The sequence below is a fragment of the Cottoperca gobio genome, chromosome 7, assembly GCF_900634415.1.
Source record: "Cottoperca gobio chromosome 7, fCotGob3.1, whole genome shotgun sequence".
NCBI lineage: Eukaryota > Metazoa > Chordata > Actinopteri > Perciformes > Bovichtidae > Cottoperca > Cottoperca gobio.
This window is the reverse complement of record NC_041361.1, coordinates 21,966,994-21,990,600: the sequence shown is the minus strand read 5'-3', so window position 1 is coordinate 21,990,600 and position 23,607 is coordinate 21,966,994. Positions and strand designations below refer to the sequence as shown.

Genomic DNA, 23,607 nt, shown 5'->3' with positions numbered 1-23,607 from the left:
AAGTTTTGAGAAAATGGGTGAAGGTTTCAAGAAATGTGTTTTAACAATTGTAAAAAACTGTAATGTGTTCTTCAATCTCTTATCTCTCTTTATTCTCCTCCACTCCACTTTAATCTCCCCAACCACTCTTACCTCCCCCACAGCCTTCACCCCTCTCCTCCCTCCGTCCTCCCTCCGTCCTCCCACCAGGCTGCTGAACTGTAAGTACAGGGCACAGCAGAGGCCGAACATTCTTGTTTCCTGAGCCAATGCTCAGCTGGAGAGCACTCAAACACACACAATCCATCTCTCTCTCCCTCTCTCTCTCTCCTCTCTCCCTCTCCCTCTCTCTTTCTCTCTGTCTGTCTCTCTCTCCGTTTCTCTCTTTCTCTCTGTCTCTCTCTCTCTCTCCTCTCTCTCTCTCTCTCTCTCTCTCTCTGTTATGTCTGTCTGTCTCTCTCTCTCTCTCTGTCTCTCTCTCTGTCTCTCTCTCTCTCTCTTCTCTCTCTCCTCTCTGTCTGTCTCTATTCAGTCTCTCTCTCTCTCTCTCCTCTCTCACCCCTCTCTCTCTCTTCTCTCTCTCTCTCGCTCTCTCTCTCTCTCTCTCTCTCTCTGTCTCTCTCTCTCTCTCTCTCTCTCTCTCTCTCTCTCTCTCTCTCTCTCTCTCTCTCTCTCTCTAGCACACACTGCATTAGATTACATTTCATCACTAGTCTATCTGAACAATAACAGATAACAGGAAAGAGAGGACAGAGGGTGCGGGGAGATGTGGGGACTTAACTTTCTCTCTCTCTCTCTCTCTTTCTCTCTCTTTCTCCCTCTTTCTCTCTCTCTCTCTTCCTCAGATCAATTCAATTCAATTCAAATAAGCTTTATTGACATGATAATTACATTAAATGACATTGGGGAGACAGGGGTTGACACACTTTTCACTCTCTGCCATATTTCTCTGGCATTGTTTATGTTAGAACATTCTAAGAAGCAGTAAACTGAAATGTTACCCTCAGGTGTGTTAACATAGTAGGCCATTTTTGCTTATGTGACCTTTAAAGGAACAGAAAATAGCTATGTTCCAACCAATCCCGGTCTCCCCTATTGCCAAAGCAAAACAGTATATATATGTAATATACTCTCTCTCTCTCTCTCTCTCTCTCTCTCTCTCTCTCTCTCTCTCTCTCTCTCTCTCTCTCTCTCTCTCTCTCTCACACACACACACACACAAACACACAGGAAAGGCACAGGGTGAGAAATGCACGGGCATCACGTCATACCTTTAAAATCCCGAAGGCGCGGTCATGACGTCACCCATGTAAAAAAAAAAGAGGCACAGACCAAGAGAGAGAGAGAGAGAGAGAGAGAGAGAGAGAGAGAGAGAGAGAGAGAGAGAGAGAGAGGAGAGAGAGAGAGAGAGAGAGAGAGAGAGAGAGTCACACCCCCAGCATCTCTTTTGCTTTACCCGTTTACCAATTAAGGCTCTCACGGCGGAGGACAGAGAGAAAGAGAGAGACCAAGGACACGCAGAGGTAGAAAAGAGCAAAAGAGCGGAGGGACTATCTCTTTTTTTTTCCCTTTACGCCATCAGCACATCCATTACAGCCATTTCCCCCCACCGGGACTCACTGCGCGTGGGGAGGGAGGTCCGGGACATCGGTCAGCACACACATACACACACAGGCTGCACACAAACACACCCACTGTGACCGAAGGCACCGCAGCGCACTGACTGTGAGCGGAGCGGAGAGGACACACACACACACTGGAGGAGCACAGGCTACAAAACACACGTAAGTTTCGTCCCGCTGTTGACCTGTTGGTGTGTGTGAGTGAGTGAGAGTGATGCTGCGTGAGGTTTTCTCTCAGAGGATTTCTCTTGACTACAATCTTGAGAATGGGTGAAGTTGTCTGACATGTAGCGTATGATACTGTGTGACACACTAACTGTTCTAATGAAGCCTTTCTGAAGCTTTAAAGTTATATTTCGGTGCATATAGTGTAATAGTTTAACACCGCGGCGGGCAGCCAGGACGTCACAGCAGATAATGTAAACCTGGATGTAAAACGCAAGAGCTCATCCACCCATCTCACTTCATTCCGACACATGAAGTTTGTTTATGGGCTATCCCTCACGAGCGCTGCAGCAGCGGACTGCAGCATCTCTCCGGTGTTACAATTAGGGGCTCCGCACCAAATAAGGTAATACACTGACTGCGCCGCACTGGAGCTTTGTACCGGGAGGGGGCAAGTGGCGGCCGCTTGCGCCCTCCGCTGGCGGGCCACTCGGTCCATGTTCAACAAGTTTGAACATAAGTCTTCACTCAAAAAAAACTTTCTTTCATTGTTGATGCTCTAATTCAAAGGAGAAGCACATCCTTCCGTTTATACTTGTTTTACTTTTTACACGTTAGCCTAGATGATGAGTCTGAAACTGAGAGGCTGAAGTGAGTATAATCTTTGTTCAGCAAGCAGAGTATATGTGGTACAGTGCCAGAAATTATTTAACACATTTGACTTAAGATAACTTAAAATATATATTTAAGGATGTGTGTGGGTATCTAGCCTATTTTTCATTATATTATCACCAAGAGTCCAAGGTTATGTATTTAAATGTCTTGTTTAGTCAGATATTAACTTTATTATGATATGAAACAGAGTAAAGCTGGAAATCTGCATATTTTAGAGGCTGAAAACAGCATTTCTTGACATTTTTGCATGAAAAATTACTTTAACATTTGATTGATTGATTATCAAAATAGTCAATTGACACACACACACACACACACACACACACACACACACAAACAGGTACAGGACACAGGCAGATTATGGTCTATAGGGGCAAAGGGAACCTGATCAGTCTTTGCCCACTTGTAGTGAAGCGTGGGCGTAAGGGCAGTGGTAGTGAGGGAGAACAGACTGGCCCTTGCCCTGCTTGCTCATGGGGGAATGTTGGATCTCAAAGAGTACGTCCTCGACCTTCTCTTTATGAAAAGTGGGATGAGATAAATTCTGTTTTCTGATTTGGCACTATGTAAATAAAAATGGACTTGACTTGATCTGGGTGGGGCATGTGGAGGTTATAATTGTTTTTGATTGACAGCCTACTATGTCACTTTGATTGTTGATATGTCTTAAGAAAGGTCATTGTGACCGAAAGCTTTCCCCCCCCAAATAACATAACACCTGCAGTAGAGGGTTAAGATCAACTGCAAGAACCATCTCTAGTCTAAGGGTTAGTACATAATGTGGCCCGGCTTTACATACTTGTCTCCATAACTGTCCTGTCTATTCCCTGCCTTTACTTGCCCAGCTGTGTTGCCTTGTTCTTAGCTGTTATTTCAATTACTGTGTACGTACATTTGGGAGCAAGGCAAAAAAACAGAGTCAAATTCCTGCGCACACATACTTGCCAATAAAGCTGATTCTGATTTTGATCAGGTAAGTCTAAAAATATGAGTTTTGTTACTGTCATAAACATAGTTACAACAGGGTTGTCTCAAGTGGAAGTGTCATCTGACCCTGGTGTTTCTCCGCTTTGCATTTTATTTGGTGATAAGACTGAAATAGTGGAATGTGCCTCTTTGATTCTCAAATTGTTTCATACTTTAGTCATAACATTCCTGTACACCCTTCATCAATAACACAGTTGAGAAAAAATGTGTGTTTTCAGATTGTAGGCTTTGGACTGACTGGGTAGGCCAAACGTTTGGGAGACATTTCGATAACTTTTTGCGGCTTCTTGGTTTCATAACACCTTCGTAAAAGAAAGATGTGATGAGAGCCGTGAGGAGAAAAGGAAGCGGGTGCTGGCATAGAACGTGTGAGAAGTAAAGATGTAGACCAAACCTGTCCTTATTTGACACTTCTTGGCCTACTTTCACCTAACAAGTGCCATTAAAAGACACACACACACAGGGCATTAAGGGGAAAGCCATAACTTTGCTGTAATCTGTGCATCTGACTTGCTCGCTCTCCACAACACTCTATGTCATGTGGTTAGTGGCACAGCGTGCAGCGTGCGTCTGTCTTCCTCTGCTGAGTTCTGCTCTGCTCAGCTTGCGGTTGATCGGGTGTGGTGAGTGATGATAAGAAGCTGTTGGCATTGCACACTTGTAGTGTCGTATCACTGGGAGGAGAAGCCCACCATTCATCTCAACAATGGACTGTCTAAACTAATCTAACTGTGTCTAATGTAATATCTAATATACACCACAGCATTCTTAATATTCACATTTAGCAGTTTATCTGATGCGTAACATGATAATCACATTGCACCATGCTGTATAAGCTCTTTTTCTTTCTTCACTTGGACTTGATCCCTTTGATTTGAAATGACTTGATATCTTCCCCCAAGGCCGAGGATTAAAACGTATGTTATTTAAAAGTGTGCCACAAATCAATTATGGTTTTCCTTCATTTCCTAAATCCTCGATTGCTATTCATTCCCAGAAAGTTGACACTTAATTCCCCAGATCCACTTAGTTTGAACGGATCCAACAACATCTAATAACGTTAAGTTATGTGCCAGTTAGAAAACATTATCCCGAAGATAATTTTGTTTCCGTACAAAAACTGTGCGGTGGCATGGTCAACAAAAAACTTATAACAGCAGGTAAAAGGTGCGGGTTGAAAATGGCATTACATTTGGTGAAGGGTGCATTATGACTTATTTAGTACTATAACTTAAACAAAGTTTAGGACTTGGGACTTGTGATTTGCACAACAATGACTTTGTCCAACCTATGCCTGACAGAAACATTGAAGGAACACTAGTACCCTTACCTTTGCACTACACTCTCTGGGTTTCTTGTAGTTTTTTCTAGCACTCCAGGAAATGAAGCTTATACTGCTGTTGCACTAAGCTTTGGCTAAAGGCCTCAAATGTAGGCTTAATGTGAAATAACAGTGAAGGATTTAGGTCTGTTATTCGGCTCACCCTTAGATTGGCTCAGTTTCCAAAAAAACATTAATAACACTAATACTAATACTGGCATAGTTTAGGACTTTTTTTTTAAAACTTAAACCGCAGCAAAGCAGGGTCAGCCCCATAAAAGTGAAAGCTTGTCCCTGACGAGTAAGTGAGTGATGAAGTTGTACTATTGGTCAGTCAAGCGTTGGAGATTTCCCATCTTACAAAATGAATACAATTTGTTAATGTGCAGACGGTTCTAGGAGCTGCTGTGTACTGGGCAGTTCAGAAGTAAAGCACAATAATATAAGCATCATATTCAGTCATTACATAGACACTTGCCACAACAATTTACAGGCTTTGGCCATAATTAAAATACAAAATGTATGACAGCATAAATGGGCGGAGCAGGAAAGCAGGGCAGATTACCAGCAGATAAATGTATTGAAAAGGGGAAGTGAGGCACATTAGACACAGACAGCAACACGCTGTAAGTGAATGGAAACATTGAACAAAATGTGTAAAGTAATTGAGGAAATGTACTTAGTTACTTTCCTCCACTGATCTCACTATTATTTTTGGCCTCGGGGTTGGCCAGTGTGACATGCAACAAACACAATTGGGGATATATGATATGTGCCTTAAGCACTAGCACACTAATATGAAATGAAATAACCGTAATGGTCAGTGTGAAGCTCCTTTAAACGGAAGTTAATGTGAACATCTACACATCAGCTACTATTTATTGAAAATATATAAAAACATACCAATGAAGTCCAAGGGAGAGTCAAATAAAAAGTGCATACATTTAGAAACAAAAAAAGGAGTGATTTCCAAAACAGTGAGAAAGAAAATAGCTGAGGAGCCAATTTAAAACAAAAACTGGAAAGTGTAGTACCACAGATAATCACTAGAGGGAGCCAAATGACAAGCCAGAGAGATTAGTGTGATCTTCAGATCCTGATCCTGATTATGTCCCCGCCCCGCTTTTGGCAAATTCCATTGAAACAATAGGCCGCTCTGCAGTGAATATTTCAGCAGTTTTCTCAGCTCTCACTTACTTCCAGGCAGCACTGTTTGTGCTTTCTGAAGTTCAGTATGACGATCCCTCTAAACATTTGTTTCAATGTTTCCATTCACTTACAGCGTGTTGCTGTCTGTGTCTAATGTGGCTCACTTCCCCTTTTCAATACATTTATCTGCTGGTAATCTGCCCTGCTTTCCTGCTCTGCCCATTTATGCTGTCATATATTTTGTATTTTAATTATGGCCAAAGCCTGTAAACTGTTGTGGCAAGTGTCTATGTAATGACTGAAAATTACACACCTACAGGGACCAGACTATCTAAATCTATTGTTCTATTGTTTTAAATGATGTAAAAGCATGGTACTGCTGGATTATGAGTGTGTGTGTGTGTGTGTGTGTGTGTGTGTGTGTGTGTGTGTGTGTGTGTGTGTGTGTGTGTGTGTGTGTGTTTGTGATTGTGTGGTTTACATTGATAGGCCTCTTTTATTGGGGCGTAATTAAGGCTGGGGGCTCTAGGGTTGTTATGGGGGAGAGGGGCATTCTTAAAATTCTCCATTGAACAGACACACACAAATACACAGACACACACACACAGACACACACACACACACACACACACACACACACACACACACACACACACACACACACACACACACACACACACACACACACACACACAAAGCATTCTTGATGGCTCCTGGCCACACTGTGGCTCCGGGCACTGAGCTCCTTGTTTAGTCAAAAAAGCTGCAGATTCCCATCTCTCCCTCTCCCTCTACAGCCAGTGCTGTTCTGTTACTCGCAGGGAGAAAACCAATCCAAAGACATGAAATGTGTGTGTGTTGTTGAGATTTGAAAATTTAACAAAAAAAATAGTTAGCTGTTAGCTAGTTAGTTGTTAAATGTTAAATCCAGAGATTTAGTAAAGCAGTTTCACAAAGTTAATGGAGTTATGAATAACAGATTTACAAAACTATGTTAAAAATCAAAGCAGCAGAGGATGAGCTATACTGGCTATTAGCCCCGAGTATGAGTGAAGCTTAAAAAATGCTGGCTCCTACAGTTCCCATAATGCAACTCCATGCCCTCAGTTAATAACGCAGGTTTTCTGTCAAACATTTGAAATCTCAAGCAAGCCTGAAGTTGCTTTTAGACAGCGAGCGGTTTCCAATGTAAACATGGCGGCCGTCCTCGGCGGCAGGTGGCAGCACAGATCCTGCTTCGTGTCTGAAGGCCCCTTAAGCCTGATGCCGTGTGTTCAGACAGAATGCAAAGCAAATTTTAGAGCCGTTGAAAATTTTTCAATTTGAGCAAAACGATTTTGTTCATCCCGGGTCTTTATGAATCTGCTGCATAAACACACAGAGACGAGAGGAAGAAAGAGAGAGACTGAAGGCAAAGAAATGACCGGAGTTCCTGATGAGTTCTGAGATCAGACAGATCTGTCTGATTAAACACACACAGACACTCTCCCACACACACAGTCGATGTGCATGTTGCTAGCTAGCGTACAGCTAACGTTTGTTCAGTCTGTACATTTGCTGTTTGGGGCAAATAAACACAGACTGCACAAACAGTCCAGCGGACACATGTGTGCAAAGGACGCCAGGTGAAAGCACACCTTCAGAACTGAACCTCCCTCCAGAACCACAGAAGACGGTATACAACTGTTTTCACATAAGTTAAACTGAACATCATGTGTAAAATTGGCTAAGGGCCCCTTTAATTATTTGATATGTTTCCCAGAGGCTTTCTTTTGTAATGAAAACAAGAGAAATGACACAAATGTAGGCTGCATGCTCTGCATAATATGTGCACAAATAAGGACACTGTCCATGCTTGCAGACACAACTCCACAGAAAGTTAAACAAAGCTGCATGCAGACCAACAGACAAACAAACATAACTCTGTGTGACGTCTGGATTTTTCATATATGTATTTCCCTGCCGTCTGAGACTCCTGAACATGAGCGTTAGATGATCATCACAAGCAGTGGTGGAAAGTACTTGTACTTTACTAGAGTATTTCCATTTTATGCTACTTTATAGAATAAATCAACAAATAAATGATGATGTATTATTATGGATTTAGCTACCCAGCAGTATGTAAAGTAAATAAAATGAGCTCCACCTTTACCAGCTGCAACATTAAAGTGACATTAATGCAACAATACTTATAATATATATATATATATATATATATATATATATATATATATATATATATATATATATATATATATATATATATTATTCTGAAATGGTCCATCCTGCATAATAAGTACTTTTACTTTTGTTACTTTAAGTATAATTTAAATCTAATACTCTTGTCTTTTACTCAAGTAAGATATTGAATGCAGGACTTTTACTTAAATACTTTTACAAGTATTTTTAAACTATAGTACTGCTACTTTTAAGTAAAAGATTTGAATACTTCTTCCGCCAGTACTCACAGGGATCCTGATCATTGATCTCTGTACATCTCTCACAGTCACTGTGGCTGTGAGAGATGATGGACTCACCAGGGATAGTCTACATCAGGGATGAGTGTCTTTTCACTGCATCTCCCTGCTAGACAAATACAGAACATCCTATAAGACACTTTGATTGTCTACTTAGTGTTTCTTTTTCAAATGGCTGTAAAGTTGGACTTATGAGACCAATGTTGCTGCTTGTACTTGTCCCTCTGTCGTCTTACATAAATGACATCTTTCAAGATTTAGTTCCAATGAAATGAAACATGAAACAGTGTGTCATTCCCTTGGATCTGCCTCCTTGTGCGATCATATCACGTGGACCTCCAGTTTCTTCCAAAATGACTCCCTTTTCTGCTTTCCGGTGCCACAACCGCCTACTTTCTTAGCAAAAGATCTATCTCCGGGCTATAAGTCACTCTCTCGTGTTCACTCTTTTCTTTCTTTTCTTTTCTCCCTCAGACACAGACAAGCTAGGAAGTGAGAGAGAGAAAGAGGGAGCGGCCACCCAAAGTTGAGCAGACTCCACCCAGAAGAAAAAGCCAGCGAACCAAGAGACAGCCGAGACCATAAAAATGAGTGGTTCACACCCCCGGCTCCACCAGAGCGCCGCGCCCGCTCCCAACGCTGTCTCCACGGACAAGGACGCAGAAATGCCCGCCACGGAGAAGGACCTGGCCGAGGATGCGCCGTGGAAGAAGATCCAGCAGAACACCTTCACCCGCTGGTGTAACGAGCACCTGAAATGCGTCAACAAGAGGCTCGGAAACTTGCAGACGGACCTCGGCGACGGGCTGCGGCTCATCGGGCTCCTGGAGGTCCTGTCCCAGAAGAAGATGTTCAGAAAGTACAACCAGAGGCCCACTTTCCGCCAGATGCAGCTGGAGAACGTGTCGGTGGCCCTGGAGTTCCTGGACAAGGAGAACATTAAGCTGGTGTCCATAGGTGAGTGTAATGATTATGAACCTCCAACTTCACCCAGGTGGCCTGTCCTCTCTTCTGGTTGTGCCTACGTGTTTCTGTAAGAAATGAACTTGAGTGTAGCTGAGCATAGATGGTGCTAATGGTAAGGACGGTGTATGCATGCCTGCAGTCTTAAATACAGTTATGCATGTTGCTGCCCAGTGAAAAAGAAAAGGAAAAAAAAGTTACCTTTTTAAAGAGAGTGGAGAAAACATACTTGAGTCCCCCTTTTGTCCTCCTGTGAATGAGTGTTACAGAAGTGTACAGGGAAGGTGTTGGTAACATTACAGAGTATGTTCTCAGTGAGAAAGCAATGCAGGCGTTTCCCTGGTGCTTTTGTCTCCGGCTGTCCACATTTGAGGTGGGTTGTTTTGGGAGGAGGGGGTCTGACTGCTGAGGGGCCCCAGGCTTTCTGTCGCCTGGGCCAGGCCGGGCCAGGCCGGTCTGAGCCAAACTTTGTGGGCCAGGATGTAATTCAGGCCTAGTAGGATAGGAGAGCTGATCTTGCTAACAGACACACACACACACACACACACACACACACACACACACACACACACAGGGCTATTGTTTGTGCTCATGTCGTGCAGTGGGCTGTGGCTGGCATTAGCAGCACTTGGCTCACGCTCACTGACACTGGGTTTAATGGGCTTTGCCTACATGCAGCTGCATACCTGCTCACAACACTGGTGATTTTGCATTTGATTTGACCAGACTGCAAGTGAATTAAAGTGATGTTCTGCTGAGCTGAAGATGTATCCTTCTTGTGTGAATCTCTACCTATACTGAACAGATCAGCTCACTGCAGTCAATGAGTGACTCTCAAGGCAGCTTTATGGATTTGGTAATTTTAAATGCACAATATGTAATTTTCTGCCACTAGGGGTCGATAATACTAAAACGGTAACAAAAGAGTTTGGTGGCGTCGTGAAATGACGTGGGATAATAAGGTCTCCTCTCTAAAACAAACGCATTAAAACCGGTAAAAACACTGAATAAAGCAGTTTCACATTAAATGTATAATATAGGTCAAGTCGTTTTAAGACATTTTAATGCAGAAATGTGATTATATCTCTTATTCAATTCCTAGTTGAGATGGCATAAGAATGCCTCTCCATCACTGGAGGTAAGACAGACGGCAGTCTTCTCTCTGAGACAAAACCTTTATCAACAGAGAGTCTGTGGTTGTGAGGGAAGGAAGAGGTTTGTGAGTCTGTGAATCAGACATGAGAGAGTCCCTGTCATCGCCTGCTGGGGGAATGTCTGGCTCACTTCACACACATGTTGCTGCTTCCTGCTGCAGCCAACAGGTGAGGTGATGGCACTGTTTCCCATGCCTACCCAAACTTTATGTCAGCGGGCGGGGAGAGGTGGAGCTGCTGTGGACAGATCACACCATCAGTAGAGATTGTGTTTATCTATGTTGTGGCTGGCTTTAAGAGCCTATTCAGGGTGCAGTCCAGGCTTAATGAGCCGTCTGTCTGTCTGTCTATCTCTGCAGCTGACTCACCCTCATCCTAGCTGCTCCTCTTGAGTCATTTAATCTGAAGATGAGAGAGGAGCCCGCTCTCTTCTTTTACTTCCTCCTTTCGTTGCAGAAAGTGGGCACACCCAGCCAGCAACCCTTACCACAAATTACCAAACTGCCATCACAGCTCAGGCTGTTGCGCGGCCTCCCTCTTTCTTTGCTCTGAAGCTCTTGCTCTCTTTCTGCTTTCTTTCACCACTTTTCTTTTAACTTCAACAGGTTCTGCCCTTTTTGATCTTGGTGTCCACTCATTTCATTATTTTTTTACTTATCTTTTGCTTGTATGCTAAAAATAAATGGACATGTATTGATATGAGACTAGAAGTTGCCCCCAGTGTTTTCTTTATGCTAAGTAGGGCTGTGAATAACTTATCTTCATTATCGATTACTTATTGTTTTTTAGACTGATCGGTTGATCTATATATAATTTTGGGGTGCCCCGGTAGCTCCTCACCCGGTAGCTCACCCGGTAGCTCACCCGGTAGCTCACCCGGTAGCTCACCCGGTAGCTCACCCGGGTAGCTCACCCGGTAGCGCGGGAGACCCATATACAAAGGCTGAGTCCTTGCCACAGCGGCCCATGGTTTGAGTCTGACCCGTGTATGTCAATCCCCTTCTCTCTCTCCCTTTCACAACCTACACTTCTCTCTGTCATTAAAGGCATAAAAAGCCCAAAAGAATAACTTAAAAAAAGAATGTCAGAAATTTGAAAAGAAAATCTATCCCAGTCCAAAGTGATGTCTTTTAAATGTGTTGTTTAGTCAGTACAAAACCCAAAGATATTAATTTTTGATAAGATATGAAACAGAGAAAAGCAAAAAGTCTCCATATTTTAGGGGCTGAAAACAGCATTTTCTGCCATTTATGCAAAGAAATGGACTTTCTGTCGATTTGACTAATGGATTAGTCGACGGATCGTTGCAGCTCTAGTGCTAAGCTAACTGTCTCTTGGCTCTAGCTTCATATTTACTGTACAGACATGAGAGTGGTATCAATCTTCTCCTCTAACCCTAGGCACTATTGTAACTATTGTTTTTAATATCAAAACAGTTGATCCTAATCGATTACTCAAGTAATTGTTTCAGTCTGAACCATACCATTGCCAAACTGTTGTTTATCATCATCATTATCTGTGGTGCGCTTTAACCACGGTGCCCTCATGTGTCATTAGCATCAGTGAGATGAGGGTTATTATGTGAAATTGATCTCTCTGTGAAGTTGGAGTCTCAACAGTAAACAGCTCTGCCCTGCAGCATACACCCTCCTCACATTCCCACCACAGGCTGGAGTTTAGTGTGCACCAGAATGAGGTTTCAGTCCAACAGGTAATCTCTCCCTCTGCAGTTTTGACAAAACCCCGCATGATCTGGCACCGGCAGCAGACGCATGATAACTGATAAATCCAGGAGAACTCGCATGAGGTCAGCCAGACTGGCATGGCTGCCATCTACTGTAGCTGGCAGTGGACTGAATGAGGAGAGAGACACTGAAGGTAGCGCTGGTCAAACAGGCCGAGGCTCCACATTGTCTCATTATGTCACGATTAAGTCTCCATGTGATTAGCATGGGTCTATATATTTAGTTTGTTGTGATTTATAGGAAGGTTTGACATTTATCTGATCTTCAAATCTGTACTTTACTGAGACTGTGGAGTTTGTGGAAACCGTAAGATAGCAGCGATTGTGCCAAACTCTTCCCGTCATCAACACAGCGCAAGATGTGATGCAGAGCTGTGCAGTAACTTTGTACCTGGCTGTTCTGCTGTCTTCTGCCTGGAAGCAGAGACGTGCAGGTTGGGACAGAACCCTGTGTGCCTGTCTCCTCTTGTTAAATCATGATGAAATGTTTTCTTTATTACTGATAAAACAAGGAGATAAACATGCTTATATCAAAAGGTATGAGCTCTTTTAAAACCAGCGACTGTGACGTTGGTTTATCTAGTTCAAAGTGAGACTATATTACTTTTTAGAGAGGAGATAATATAATCTTCCTCCTTAGGATTTGAACAATTGTAAGGAAAACACATTCCTGCAGTGCCCATGTTTGTGCACTCAGAGGTTTTGATGCTACAGCCTGTTACAGAATAGCATTCCAGTGCAGGGGGAAGAAAAGTAAAGCCACCATCTTTATTTAAATCTTAAATCAAATGTCAATTAAGACAAATGGCTCAGCTGTGAATAATCCGACTACTGGATTCCTCGGATACTTTTCTTCCTTGCAATGAGGTTTTTCCTGTTGGCTAAAGCCTATTTTATGCTTGACGTAGTGTTCCCGTTGCGAAGTGACGTCAACAAGTATTTCTACGTAAAGCAAGGAGGCTCCGCACGTTGTTGCGGTGCTCTGTCGTGCACCTCTGAATCTTTAGAACAAGGCGCTCGCTGTACGCACGCAGGGCTTTTTAAACATGACAGCCACAAGTCGATGAAAGCAAATCACTTCAATTTAAATGTAAAATAATTAATACATTTTCTATTTTAGGATTTTTAAAAGACTGCAATTAATTTTTAATGACTTTAGAAATGGGAAGTCTTAATATTTCAAATTGTTTACAGGATATCTTTGTTTCAATATAATATTGTTGTTCAAAATACTTGAAATATATAAATATTATAAAGGCGATTCCTCCTCGGCATTCTGGAGTTTGGTCTTCGGCATTTTTTCCGGTAACGCTCGTTAATTTCTTGCTTCTTCACAGAATGTTTTGTTGTTACACGCTCTCTGGCGTTGCGGAGAATACTACAAAGAAAAACGCATTGAACATAAACAGCAGCCGCTCGCTGTCTGAGAGTGAATGAATGAAATACCACACAGATCAAGTCACGATATTGCTGTACAGCTGTCCAGGTCATTAATAATGAATTATAATATTGCTATCACAATGAACAAATAGGGATATAAAAGAGACAGACCTTGGTATAAAGGCTATGGCAAAGAAAAAGTGTCTTATAATGACAAACCTTGGAGATTTATCACCAACTCAGCAGTTCCACTCAGCTCTAGTGTTTTTTATCTTATTGTTTTGTTTTCACGGCCCACCACTTTACTGTTTTACTTCACTCTCATCGTTCTTATCAGTGTGGTTGTCAGCAGCAGCAGGCAGCTGTTTCCAGAAAGAAAACTCTAACCTGAGCTACACTACCCGCACTTAGCAGCTAAAGATGTTTTTCTCAGGAGTTGGTGGAGACCAAAACAGAGTTAAAAGGAGACTATTGGACCGACATTCATCAGGCAGCTGGAAACACAACTCCAACTGAATGCTTCACCATATAAACTTTATAAGGTGATATGTCAATCATGTGTTTACAGCTGGTTTCTGCTGCCCCTAGGTGGCCAAAACATCACTTAATGCAGGTATAAAAACTACATGTCCCTGAGTAATGACAGTCACAATGCTAAGGCAGCGATCATTGTACAAAACCATTGGAAAATGTAAATATTCTGTATACTGAGAGCCTGCTTGTGTTGGGATGTCATACGGCATCACATTTAATCTTACCTTTTCAGAAACAAGATAAAAGTGAGCGAGTGACTGAGGGTGAAGGGCAGAGAGGAATGTTGTCCAGACAGAGATAATGGAGAGTTGAGCCTCAGTTAGGTCAAAATGGATCACTTCCTGCCAGCTCATTATCATTAGCATAACTTCCTGTCTGCACTGGCGAAAGGGGCTGGTCAAGTGGATACTGAGGATTAGCAGAGTGCACATTCCCATTCAGTACAGTGGTATTCAGGCTATTGCATTACATCAGAGTTGGAAACATGCCCCAACACCCCATGCCTCATGTTCAGACTGAACGAGCAGACATAAAGCAACATATTCTTTAACTTACTCTCAAAGATCTGCAATTGTTAAGTGAGATATTAGAATAAATTGGCCTCTTGCTTATAAACTGCAATGACACCATATCCTGTAATGTAATAACATTCTTTGTTCATCAAGTCAAACCAAGTGAACTGAGCTGGATGATGAAGTTGTTTGTGCTTTGCTTGCTGTTATGATGTTACAAGATTTAACCTACAAACAGACTCGGCCCGGATGCCCGTGCCAGAAACACGTCTGTTGGGGATCTACTTTTCCAGACTTGAATCATTTTTGCCAGGCCAAGAACTATCAGTTACTCTGAAACCCAAGCTCTGCTCTCCTGGTTGATCATAGTTCTCTCGGATGTTTCCAGGAAACAAACCGTTGGTCAAAGCCGCCTGGTATTTATTAAACCCCCTCGTTCATCATTTTCTGCAATACCAGTGTCCTTCTCTCACCTCCTCAGCCTCTGTCTTAGCCCGTCCCTATAGCCGCTCCCGCTTTTCCTCATGTTTTTAATTTTTCTTTCATTGCCTATCCCTTCAAACTTCATTTTTCTCATTTCTCACCCAAATGAACATCTCTCAGCCCATCCTCAGCAGGAGCTTTTGTCAGTGCGGGCTTTAAAAATGTCCCACACAGCACTTTTCCCTGCCTTTTTTTCTCTTTTTTTCTCTTTTCTTTCTCGGCCCTCTGCCTTCCCCTGTCCTCCCTCCGTCTGTAACCAGAGCCCAGGGAATGGGAGGGCTGCCAGGATCCAGTTTGCTTCTGCCCTTTTAAGGCTAAAAAACCAGGAGGAACTTTTCCAGAGGAGGGAGTGAAGAGAAGTAGAGGGAAGGGAGGGAGGATGACTGGAAGGAGTAGAAAGGAAGAGGAGGAAGTGTAGTAGCTCTAGTGTGGCTTGTTGCATGGAGTTAGAAGAGGGAGGGAGAGAGCGAGGGAGGGGAAGAAGAGGCAGCTCCAGGTCAATGATTTTCAGCTTTTGGATGTTTGACATGAATTCAGCTTGTAGTCTCACAGTTGTCAAAATAACTTTTTAGGTAATATTTCAGGAGACATTTATTAGAATACATATCCCAACTGCATTTTGAGGCAATACAGATACTTTGATATTGATTATGAGTTTTAAACAACTCCAATACCAATGTACCAGGCAATAGTATTTTTTTGAGAATGCATAAAATGAACAAACCTTTGATAATGATCCCCTGAATGAGCTCCTTTTTTAATTTTTTTATTTAATTTTCTTTGCAGAATTGTGACGAAGATATGTGCTGTTTTAGAGTACACAAGGTGGACAAACTAATACTTATAACATTTCTTAATGACTTAATCATATTTTTACATTTCTGCACTGCAAGTTACTTATTGGCTGAACTATATACAGATAAAGATGTATCTGCAACTAAAATGGCACTTGCAGAGCACAGACCTTCGCCAAGGCCAATGCTGCATTCATGTGCTTCTCTGATGGTCCCATTCCCTCCCACTTCAGTGTGTTCATAAGCAAAGAAGTGTTGTATTTTATTGCTCAGTTTCTGTAATTTTCCCAGTTGGGAACACATTTTTCTGTTTATTTTGACATCCCATGAATGCAGCACAGCTGCTTGCGATGTTAATGAAAGTGAAACTTTATGTGTGTATTGGCCCAGTGATTCGGATCTGCTACACATACACTTGGCCCGTGCTACATGCCGTGTTTCATGAACTTCGGGCCAGTAGTTCTTCCGTAATCCTGTTGACCAGACAAACATAAAAACAAATCAAATTGAAAAACATAATCCCATAGGCGGACAATTGTGCGACACCCCCCCCCCCCCCCCCCCTGCAGTACCTCCACGGACCCCCTGGGGGTCGCGGACCCCCTGTTGAAGACCTTTGATCTAATATATCTGCCGGGCCAATTTATCAGTCTGGTTGTAGAATACATCCACTAAAGGCCCAGTCACACAAGCATGCTGTTTCCTGACAGTTCTGTGATTTAAAAAAACATATTCTATTATATGTCATGCATGAATAAATCTAAGGATACTCTGGGCGATGGACAGGGAGAGACCGCAGGACTATCTAGACCTGCTGTGCGGTTTTGTCCGTCGCCTTTACAACACCTCAGGACTGATGTGCACCAGATGTTGTAGTGCAACCTGAATATTGTGCAGAAACTTTCCTCCTTCTGTCGCTCTTCTCTGCCCTTTCTCCTCTCCTCCTCCCCCTCCCACCTTCAGATGCTGGGATCGGGTCAGACTGTGGGTCAGGGGTTGTGATGATGTCATAGCTGTGTCACCGGGAGGGGGGTGCTGCAGCAGCGAGCCAATAGGATGAATCATTGGAGTTTTTGGGGCATATGGAGCATCAACCACAGACACGCACACTCTCCATACGGTAGCTTCAGTTGACTGCCTTTATCTCACACACACACACTCAACACAAGGGGTGGGGGTGGTATGAGTCAGCAGAGGGGGGAGTCTGATCTGTGGCAGTCTGTGTCCGTATATGGGCTCCATCAGGCTTGGTGCACTGTGGTCTGCTGGGAATGCTGGCAGATTCCTTGCATATTTAGTGGCTTTGTGTGTGGGAGGCATGAATCAAAGAGCAACACGTATATACACACATCATCAGAAAGCGTGAGTGAATTTATGTCCTACAAATACCTCGCAGGAGAACAGGCATGTCTGCTCACCAAACCTTAGATGAGGTTCTTGTATTAGAGCTGCGACGATTTCTGGACTAATATATAATAATAATAAAATAAATAACAATGATAATCGTTAAAGTAGTTTTTCACGTGTAAATGTCAGTTCGGATGGAGGCAGGGTCTTGCTTCAACCCTGAGAAGTAAAACTTGTTATGGCAGGTTTTCATTATTTTTGACTTTTTATAGACAATTATTCAAATAACTGAGAAAAATCAACATTTTCATTATCAGTCAGCAGAATCATTAGTTGAGCTCTTGTTCTGTTTATGTTGCGCTCCAGCTTTAGTGTGATTGTGCTGAGGCTGACAGTCCCGCTATGTGACACACCCCTACTTTAGCTGACCTACTTTCCAGCTGCAAGTACCAACCTGTCGTACAACCTGTGGTACCTCCTATGCTATAAAGCCTCTTGAGGCAAATTTGTGATAACGGTCTATATAAATGAAATTGACTTCACTATCGGTACAAATGAGAATTATAGCCGTCAGATCTATCTCTGTCTTTAGCCAACATGCAACAAAGGTCCTAAGGCTGGAATTGAAGCTGGGATGTTACAATGAGGCATGGACTGTAACCACTGGCCTACAAAGGCACTCCTCTGCAACATGTCCATCTCTTGTCCCTCTTTGTGTCTCTGCTTTACAATCGCTCTTCCCTGTCTCTTGCGTCTTGGTTTGCCTCTTCTTCCTCTGTATCATTCCTGAGCGGACTGAGTTGGCACTCTGTTGCTAGAACGATCCAGCTCACCCAAAGTTCCCATGGTGATGGCTGTTATTTTCCACTGGTAGCAGCTGACATGTCATGTATCACAGGGTTGGCAGCATGCGAGCACATCTCTCTGTTGGAACATGAATTCAGACGAGCAGCGGGCTGAAATGGACTGGGATGAACTCCTCTAATTTAACGTTGTCTGATGTAAAACATGTCTATGTGCATTAGAGTAGCTCTTTTTCATGTCTCAACAGACTTGCTGCTCTGCGCCTCATCTTCATCATGCATGAAATTCCAGCCCCCTCCCTCCTTTAGGTTTAGACCCCCATTCATCTCAACCCTGTCCTCAAACTCTTGCTGCAACTCTGACCAAACAGCTTTCAGACCCTCCTACTGCAGGCCTTAAACATTCAGCCTCTTCACTATCCCCAACCCCCAGCTGCAGTCCCAGTGCTGCTTTACAAAAACAACTTAGACAAATAAATTCAGAATCTTATTGTAATGATTATTCCAGTCTAGACAACAATAACAAATCAAGTGAAGACAACGATGTAAGCAACACTGGGTGTCCAACTGTGTTCGTTATGATGTTTTTAGGCTTTCTGCAGACCTCATCCGTGTTGATAAATCTAAAATCACAGAGAAACTGGCGTATCCTATCGTATGTGCACCCTTGATAGCCATCAGCACTTCGCCTTAAATCCTCACAAGAACCAGAATGCTCCTCCTTCACTATGATCTAATCACCATCAGCTACGAGACCCACAAACGCATTGCGCCACCCTTTCCTCACGGATGGACCCGAGTGTGTGTGCGCCTCATGCCTGGGCTAGCTTCTGGTTGCATCACTTTCTCCTCTGCTTGTGGTGTGTGTGTCTGAACAACACAGACAAATGCCTCAAATGTTAGAACAACCAAACATGTTGGTAGTTGTGTCATTCTGTTACACTATGGACAGGTGTGTGAGTGAAAGCGTTTAAATCTATAATATATTAATTATCCAAAACCGTTTCACAATTCATGTTGATATAGGAAAATAAATTCTAACTTTTTTTACTCCATGTACCACGTAAACCCGTTCAGACAAACGACATGAAATCTTTTCCAGTGCAATGCTGCAAAACCCTTTTTATATACGTGTTCATTTTAGTGTAAAAAAGGGTATTATATAGTATATGATCTGAACCAGCTGATGAATAATAACATGTATCTGACCAGATAATAAAAGCTGTATTTCTAGTCTGTCAACAGTATTAAGGACTACACTAAGATCAAGCAGCTCCAGAAGTTTGAACTGAATTTCTTTAACTAACACACTTCTAAGAAAACAACTGGTTGTCCTCTACGATTTGGATGCCAGTTGTTTAAGCATGGTAACATGACTTCAAATCTGCCCCCTCTCTTTTCCTCCTCCAGACTCTAAAGCCATTGTGGATGGGAACCTGAAGCTGATCCTAGGTCTGATCTGGACCTTGATCCTGCACTACTCCATCTCCATGCCCATGTGGGATGAGGAGGAGGAGGCAGATTCCAGCAAGCAGAAGACGCCCAAGCAGAGGCTGCTGGGATGGATCCAGAACAAACTGCCAGAGCTTCCTATCACCAACTTCCACAGGGACTGGCAGACCGGCCGGGCTCTGGGTGCCCTCGTCGACAGCTGTGCTCCAGGTGTGTGTGTATCTTAAGTTAAATGTAGGTGAAGGAAAGCGAGCCATAAAGAAGGTTTTTGTTTACATGCTCAGGATGTTTGGCATACCTGTGGATCACCAACAGCCTCCATCCAGAGATAAGGATTCAACAAAGGATGCAGCCAAAGATTTCCAACAGTGTCCAAAAACAACAACCCTCAGACCCGAGAGTCAGTTACGAACAAGTAGATTAAAGAATGCTGACACACAATGCATTTGTGGTTATGAAGGAACTTCATAACATCCGCTGGATGAATTCAAAGGCAGACATCTTGACGAGCCACGGACACCGATGACTCTTATTACTGCTGCAGATTCACCTCCAAATAAAGATTAGACATGTTGTGCATTCTCCCTCTATCAGCTGGCTGGTGGCACAGATCGGCTGTAACAAGCTCTGTTTCTTTGTGTAGCGAAGTTCACGTCTACTTGAACGTCTCTTAATCCTACAGAAATACAGCTTCACTATTTTATACTGAATAACTTTAGTTCCTGACGCTCCCTCTCATGCATTTACTTAGCAACACTAAATGTAAGACTGTAAGAGCGTGCAAATGTACGTTTCTTTTGCTGGGCTACAGAATATTAACATACTGTGCGTATATCTTCATAAGGTCAAAAATGAAACTAATAGAAAGTATTGTTTATTGTGTGTTTAACTGTGTGGTAATGTTACAGAATCCCTTTTAAAGACGGGTTATATATAGATTTGGATAGAATTGCCTGTCCTCTTGTCATTATAACCTCATTATGTTGTCATGATATGTTTTTCCCTGCTGATTTTTGTGAATCTAACTGGCGTCCTCTGCTTCCTGCAGGTCTGTGTCCTGACTGGGATCAGTGGGATCAGACCAAACCAGTGGACAACGCCCGTGAGGCTATGCAGCAAGCTGATGACTGGCTGGGCATCCCACAGGTAAAATAAATACACACCATTACAATAAGCTTCTCTTGAAATAAGAAATAAAACGCTCTTTCTCCTGTAAATTGAAGGAGCAAAATGCAATTTAGCAGTTCGATATAATTTATTATTCTTTATGTAGATAGTTCATCATCTTTGCTTTGCCAACAGTGTGATACGTCTTCTCAATAGAAGATCACTTCAATTTCAGGAGTTCCTTTCATCTTTATCAATCATTGAAACTTATAGATAGTGTTTTTGTTGTTGACTTCACTTTTAAAGGCCAGCTCGTTCTTTAATACCAGACTTGAGAGGTAGGTTTGTTTGATCGGATGAAAATCCCTCCTGCAAGGGACAGTACCTTTTTATTATCATACTGAAACAATTTGGTATGCTCACTTGGACATCATGTAGAGAATCGACACAATCTTAACTCAAACATTTGTTCTCCTATTTAGTGTTTGTCCAGAATGAAAAGTGAAATTTAGTTTCATTTCATCAAAAGTGACAGTGCTGGCTCTCGGTCGCTCTGGTGAATGTCTGACAGTGTAGCGTTGGCATGGTGGGCACAGTGCTGGCAGCCGGCACGGCATAGCGTGCTGACACTTGTCTCTGTGGTCGCTGCTGTTTCCGCCTTTTAGCTCTGTTTCTGCTCAGAACCTGTCTCCGTCTCTTCCCCTGCTGTCTTTGTGGGTTGTAAAATCAGACAATGTACGTCTGCCTGCTGGTTTGCATGTGGGTTTGTCCTCAGGTACTTTCTGAGAAGAGGAAGAGGTTGGCATGTGGTTTTTATCACTAAATCACAATACTACTCGGTTTATTTTTGTGGGTAATAGTCTCTATGGCAACCAATAAAGCAGTGCATCTTCCATCAGCTAATATGCTAACATGGAAAAACAGCCCTTTCATTCGGAAAACATTTGCCTTCTTGTCTTGGCCTTGTAGGTGATCACCCCTGAAGAGATCGTCGACCCCAATGTGGACGAACATTCAGTCATGACCTACCTGTCCCAGTTCCCCAAGGCTAAACTGAAGCCTGGCGCACCTCTACGACCCAAACTCAACCCCAAGAAGGCCCGCGCCTATGGGCCAGGTACACACACACACACACACACACACACACACACACACACACACACACACACACACACACATCTGGAGCTGGACTTCAACAAGGGAACAAATGCCGTTGTATTAAGCAGAGCAGCTGGATCAGTTTAGTGCAGGGAGGATTAATATGTTTATAGACGTGAACCCAAAAACTGTGAGCTAGTCCAAGAGGTTGGACTCGGGCTGTAAGAAGGAACTTAAAGGGAGAGTTAACCCCAAAATCAAAATACATTATATTCCTCTAACCTGTAATGAAATTTATATACTTTAATCTTTAATCTACTCATGGACGAGAGACTGCGTGAGGTGTAAACATTAATGGCGTCCTCCTTGGCTGAGCTGTAACGTCAGCTAGCTGAGAAGATTCACACTTCACAGCCCTCTTCAGCCCTTTGTGTGTCAGTCCCGGATCATGTATGATATCATCACCTCTTCTCTCCTCTCTCCTCCTCTTTTCTCTGAAGGTGTCGAGCCTATTGGTAATGTTGTGATGAAGAAGGCTCTGTTCACCGTGGAGACCATCAGTGCAGGAATGGGAGAGGTGCTGGTTTACGTGGAGGACCCTGCAGGACACAGAGAGGAGGTGAGACTTTGGGGTGTTTGGTCCTTGGGAGATACTTTTTAACATTTTGGTCATCATGGCAAACTATTTTGGTTAACTTTTTAACAATTTCTTCCAGGCTAAAGTGACAGGGAACAATGATAAGAACCGCACCTACTCTGTCTTCTACATCCCTAAAGTCACAGGCATGCACAAGGTAAGATAAGAGTCATTTTTAATCCATTAGAATGATCTTAGGCCTTGTTTTTTAAAGAGACTGAATTCATTGCGTTTTAAGACATTTAAAAACCTGCTGATGCTGACCTGACTTTACTTTCCTCCTTTGTAGGTGACTGTGTTGTTTGCAGGGCAGCACATCTCTAAGAGCCCCTTCGAGGTGGAGATCGGCATGGCTCAGGGAGACTCCAGCAAGGCCACGGCCCAGGGGCCGGGCCTCGAGCCCTCAGGAAACATCGCCAACAAGAGCACTTACTTTGACGTTTACACAGCAGGTAAATAAATAACATGGACGATGAGAGGAAGGTTTGTTTTGACTTTTTATCCAGTACAAATCCAAAACACTTTTTAGATCTTGGTTGTTTTTACACTCTATATTTCAACCGTATGAAGGATTTTATGGATCTTAAGTCATCAGAGAAACAACGTGAGCAAACCTTAGCGGTTAGCTAGCAGCCCCTCCATCCTGTGTAACACTGAAACTGATTTTTATCTGGAACCTGCTTTACCGGGTTTCATCAGCGGGTCCATTTGTTTTAGAGAGGAGGAGACTTCTGCAGATAATTTGGTTCCTGGTAAAATACTCCTGAAAAATGAAGAAATCCTAACTGAAGCGGACCGCAGTGACGGCAATGGACGCCACCTTTTTATTTGTTTCTCTCAGGTGCTGGTGTTGGGGAGGTGGAGGTGATGATCATTGACCCTGCCGGCAAGAAGAACACCGTGCCTTGCACCATAGAGGACAAGGGCAACAGTGCCTACCACTGCACCTACAAACCCATCCAGGAGGGCCAGCACACCCTCTACGTCACCTTCGCTGGTGGTCAGATCAGCAAGAGTCCCTTCATAGTCACCGTGGGCGAGGGTAAGATCTCTACGCTTGGTTTATTAGCAGCACTATTCCTATTACAGCATCCCTGAGTCATTCTGTATCAGATGTTACTGAAACATTCTGCGATGTCCAAGATCTCAGCCTCTAATGACTCTTAGCTATAACAAAGTCCACTAGGAGTCTTAAAGGCAAAAATAGTTTTTTAGACCTTTTTT

The 23,607-nt window shown here is 43.0% G+C and overlaps 1 protein-coding gene across 5 annotated transcripts in view; it reads left to right on the top strand.

The window, feature by feature from the left end:
• The first annotated feature begins 1,510 nt into the window (after window positions 1-1,510).
• flna (filamin A, alpha (actin binding protein 280)) overlaps window positions 1,511-23,607 on the top strand; it is a 46,764-nt gene continuing 24,667 nt past the window's right edge. For 2 of the 5 annotated variants that reach the window (XM_029436651.1, XM_029436652.1), the window contains exons 1-9: window positions 1,529-1,763; window positions 8,850-9,332; window positions 19,500-19,751; window positions 20,590-20,687; window positions 21,618-21,765; window positions 22,247-22,365; window positions 22,463-22,540; window positions 22,673-22,835; window positions 23,225-23,425. In XM_029436651.1, the coding sequence (XP_029292511.1) occupies window positions 8,963-9,332; window positions 19,500-19,751; window positions 20,590-20,687; window positions 21,618-21,765; window positions 22,247-22,365; window positions 22,463-22,540; window positions 22,673-22,835; window positions 23,225-23,425 (1,429 nt within the window). In that variant the 5' untranslated portion in view covers window positions 1,529-1,763; window positions 8,850-8,962. Of the gene's footprint in view, window positions 1,764-8,849; window positions 9,333-19,499; window positions 19,752-20,589; window positions 20,688-21,617; window positions 21,766-22,246; window positions 22,366-22,462; window positions 22,541-22,672; window positions 22,836-23,224; window positions 23,426-23,607 lie in introns of those variants that run through there. The other 3 variants (XM_029436649.1, XM_029436653.1, XM_029436650.1) reach the window with 3 other exon arrangements.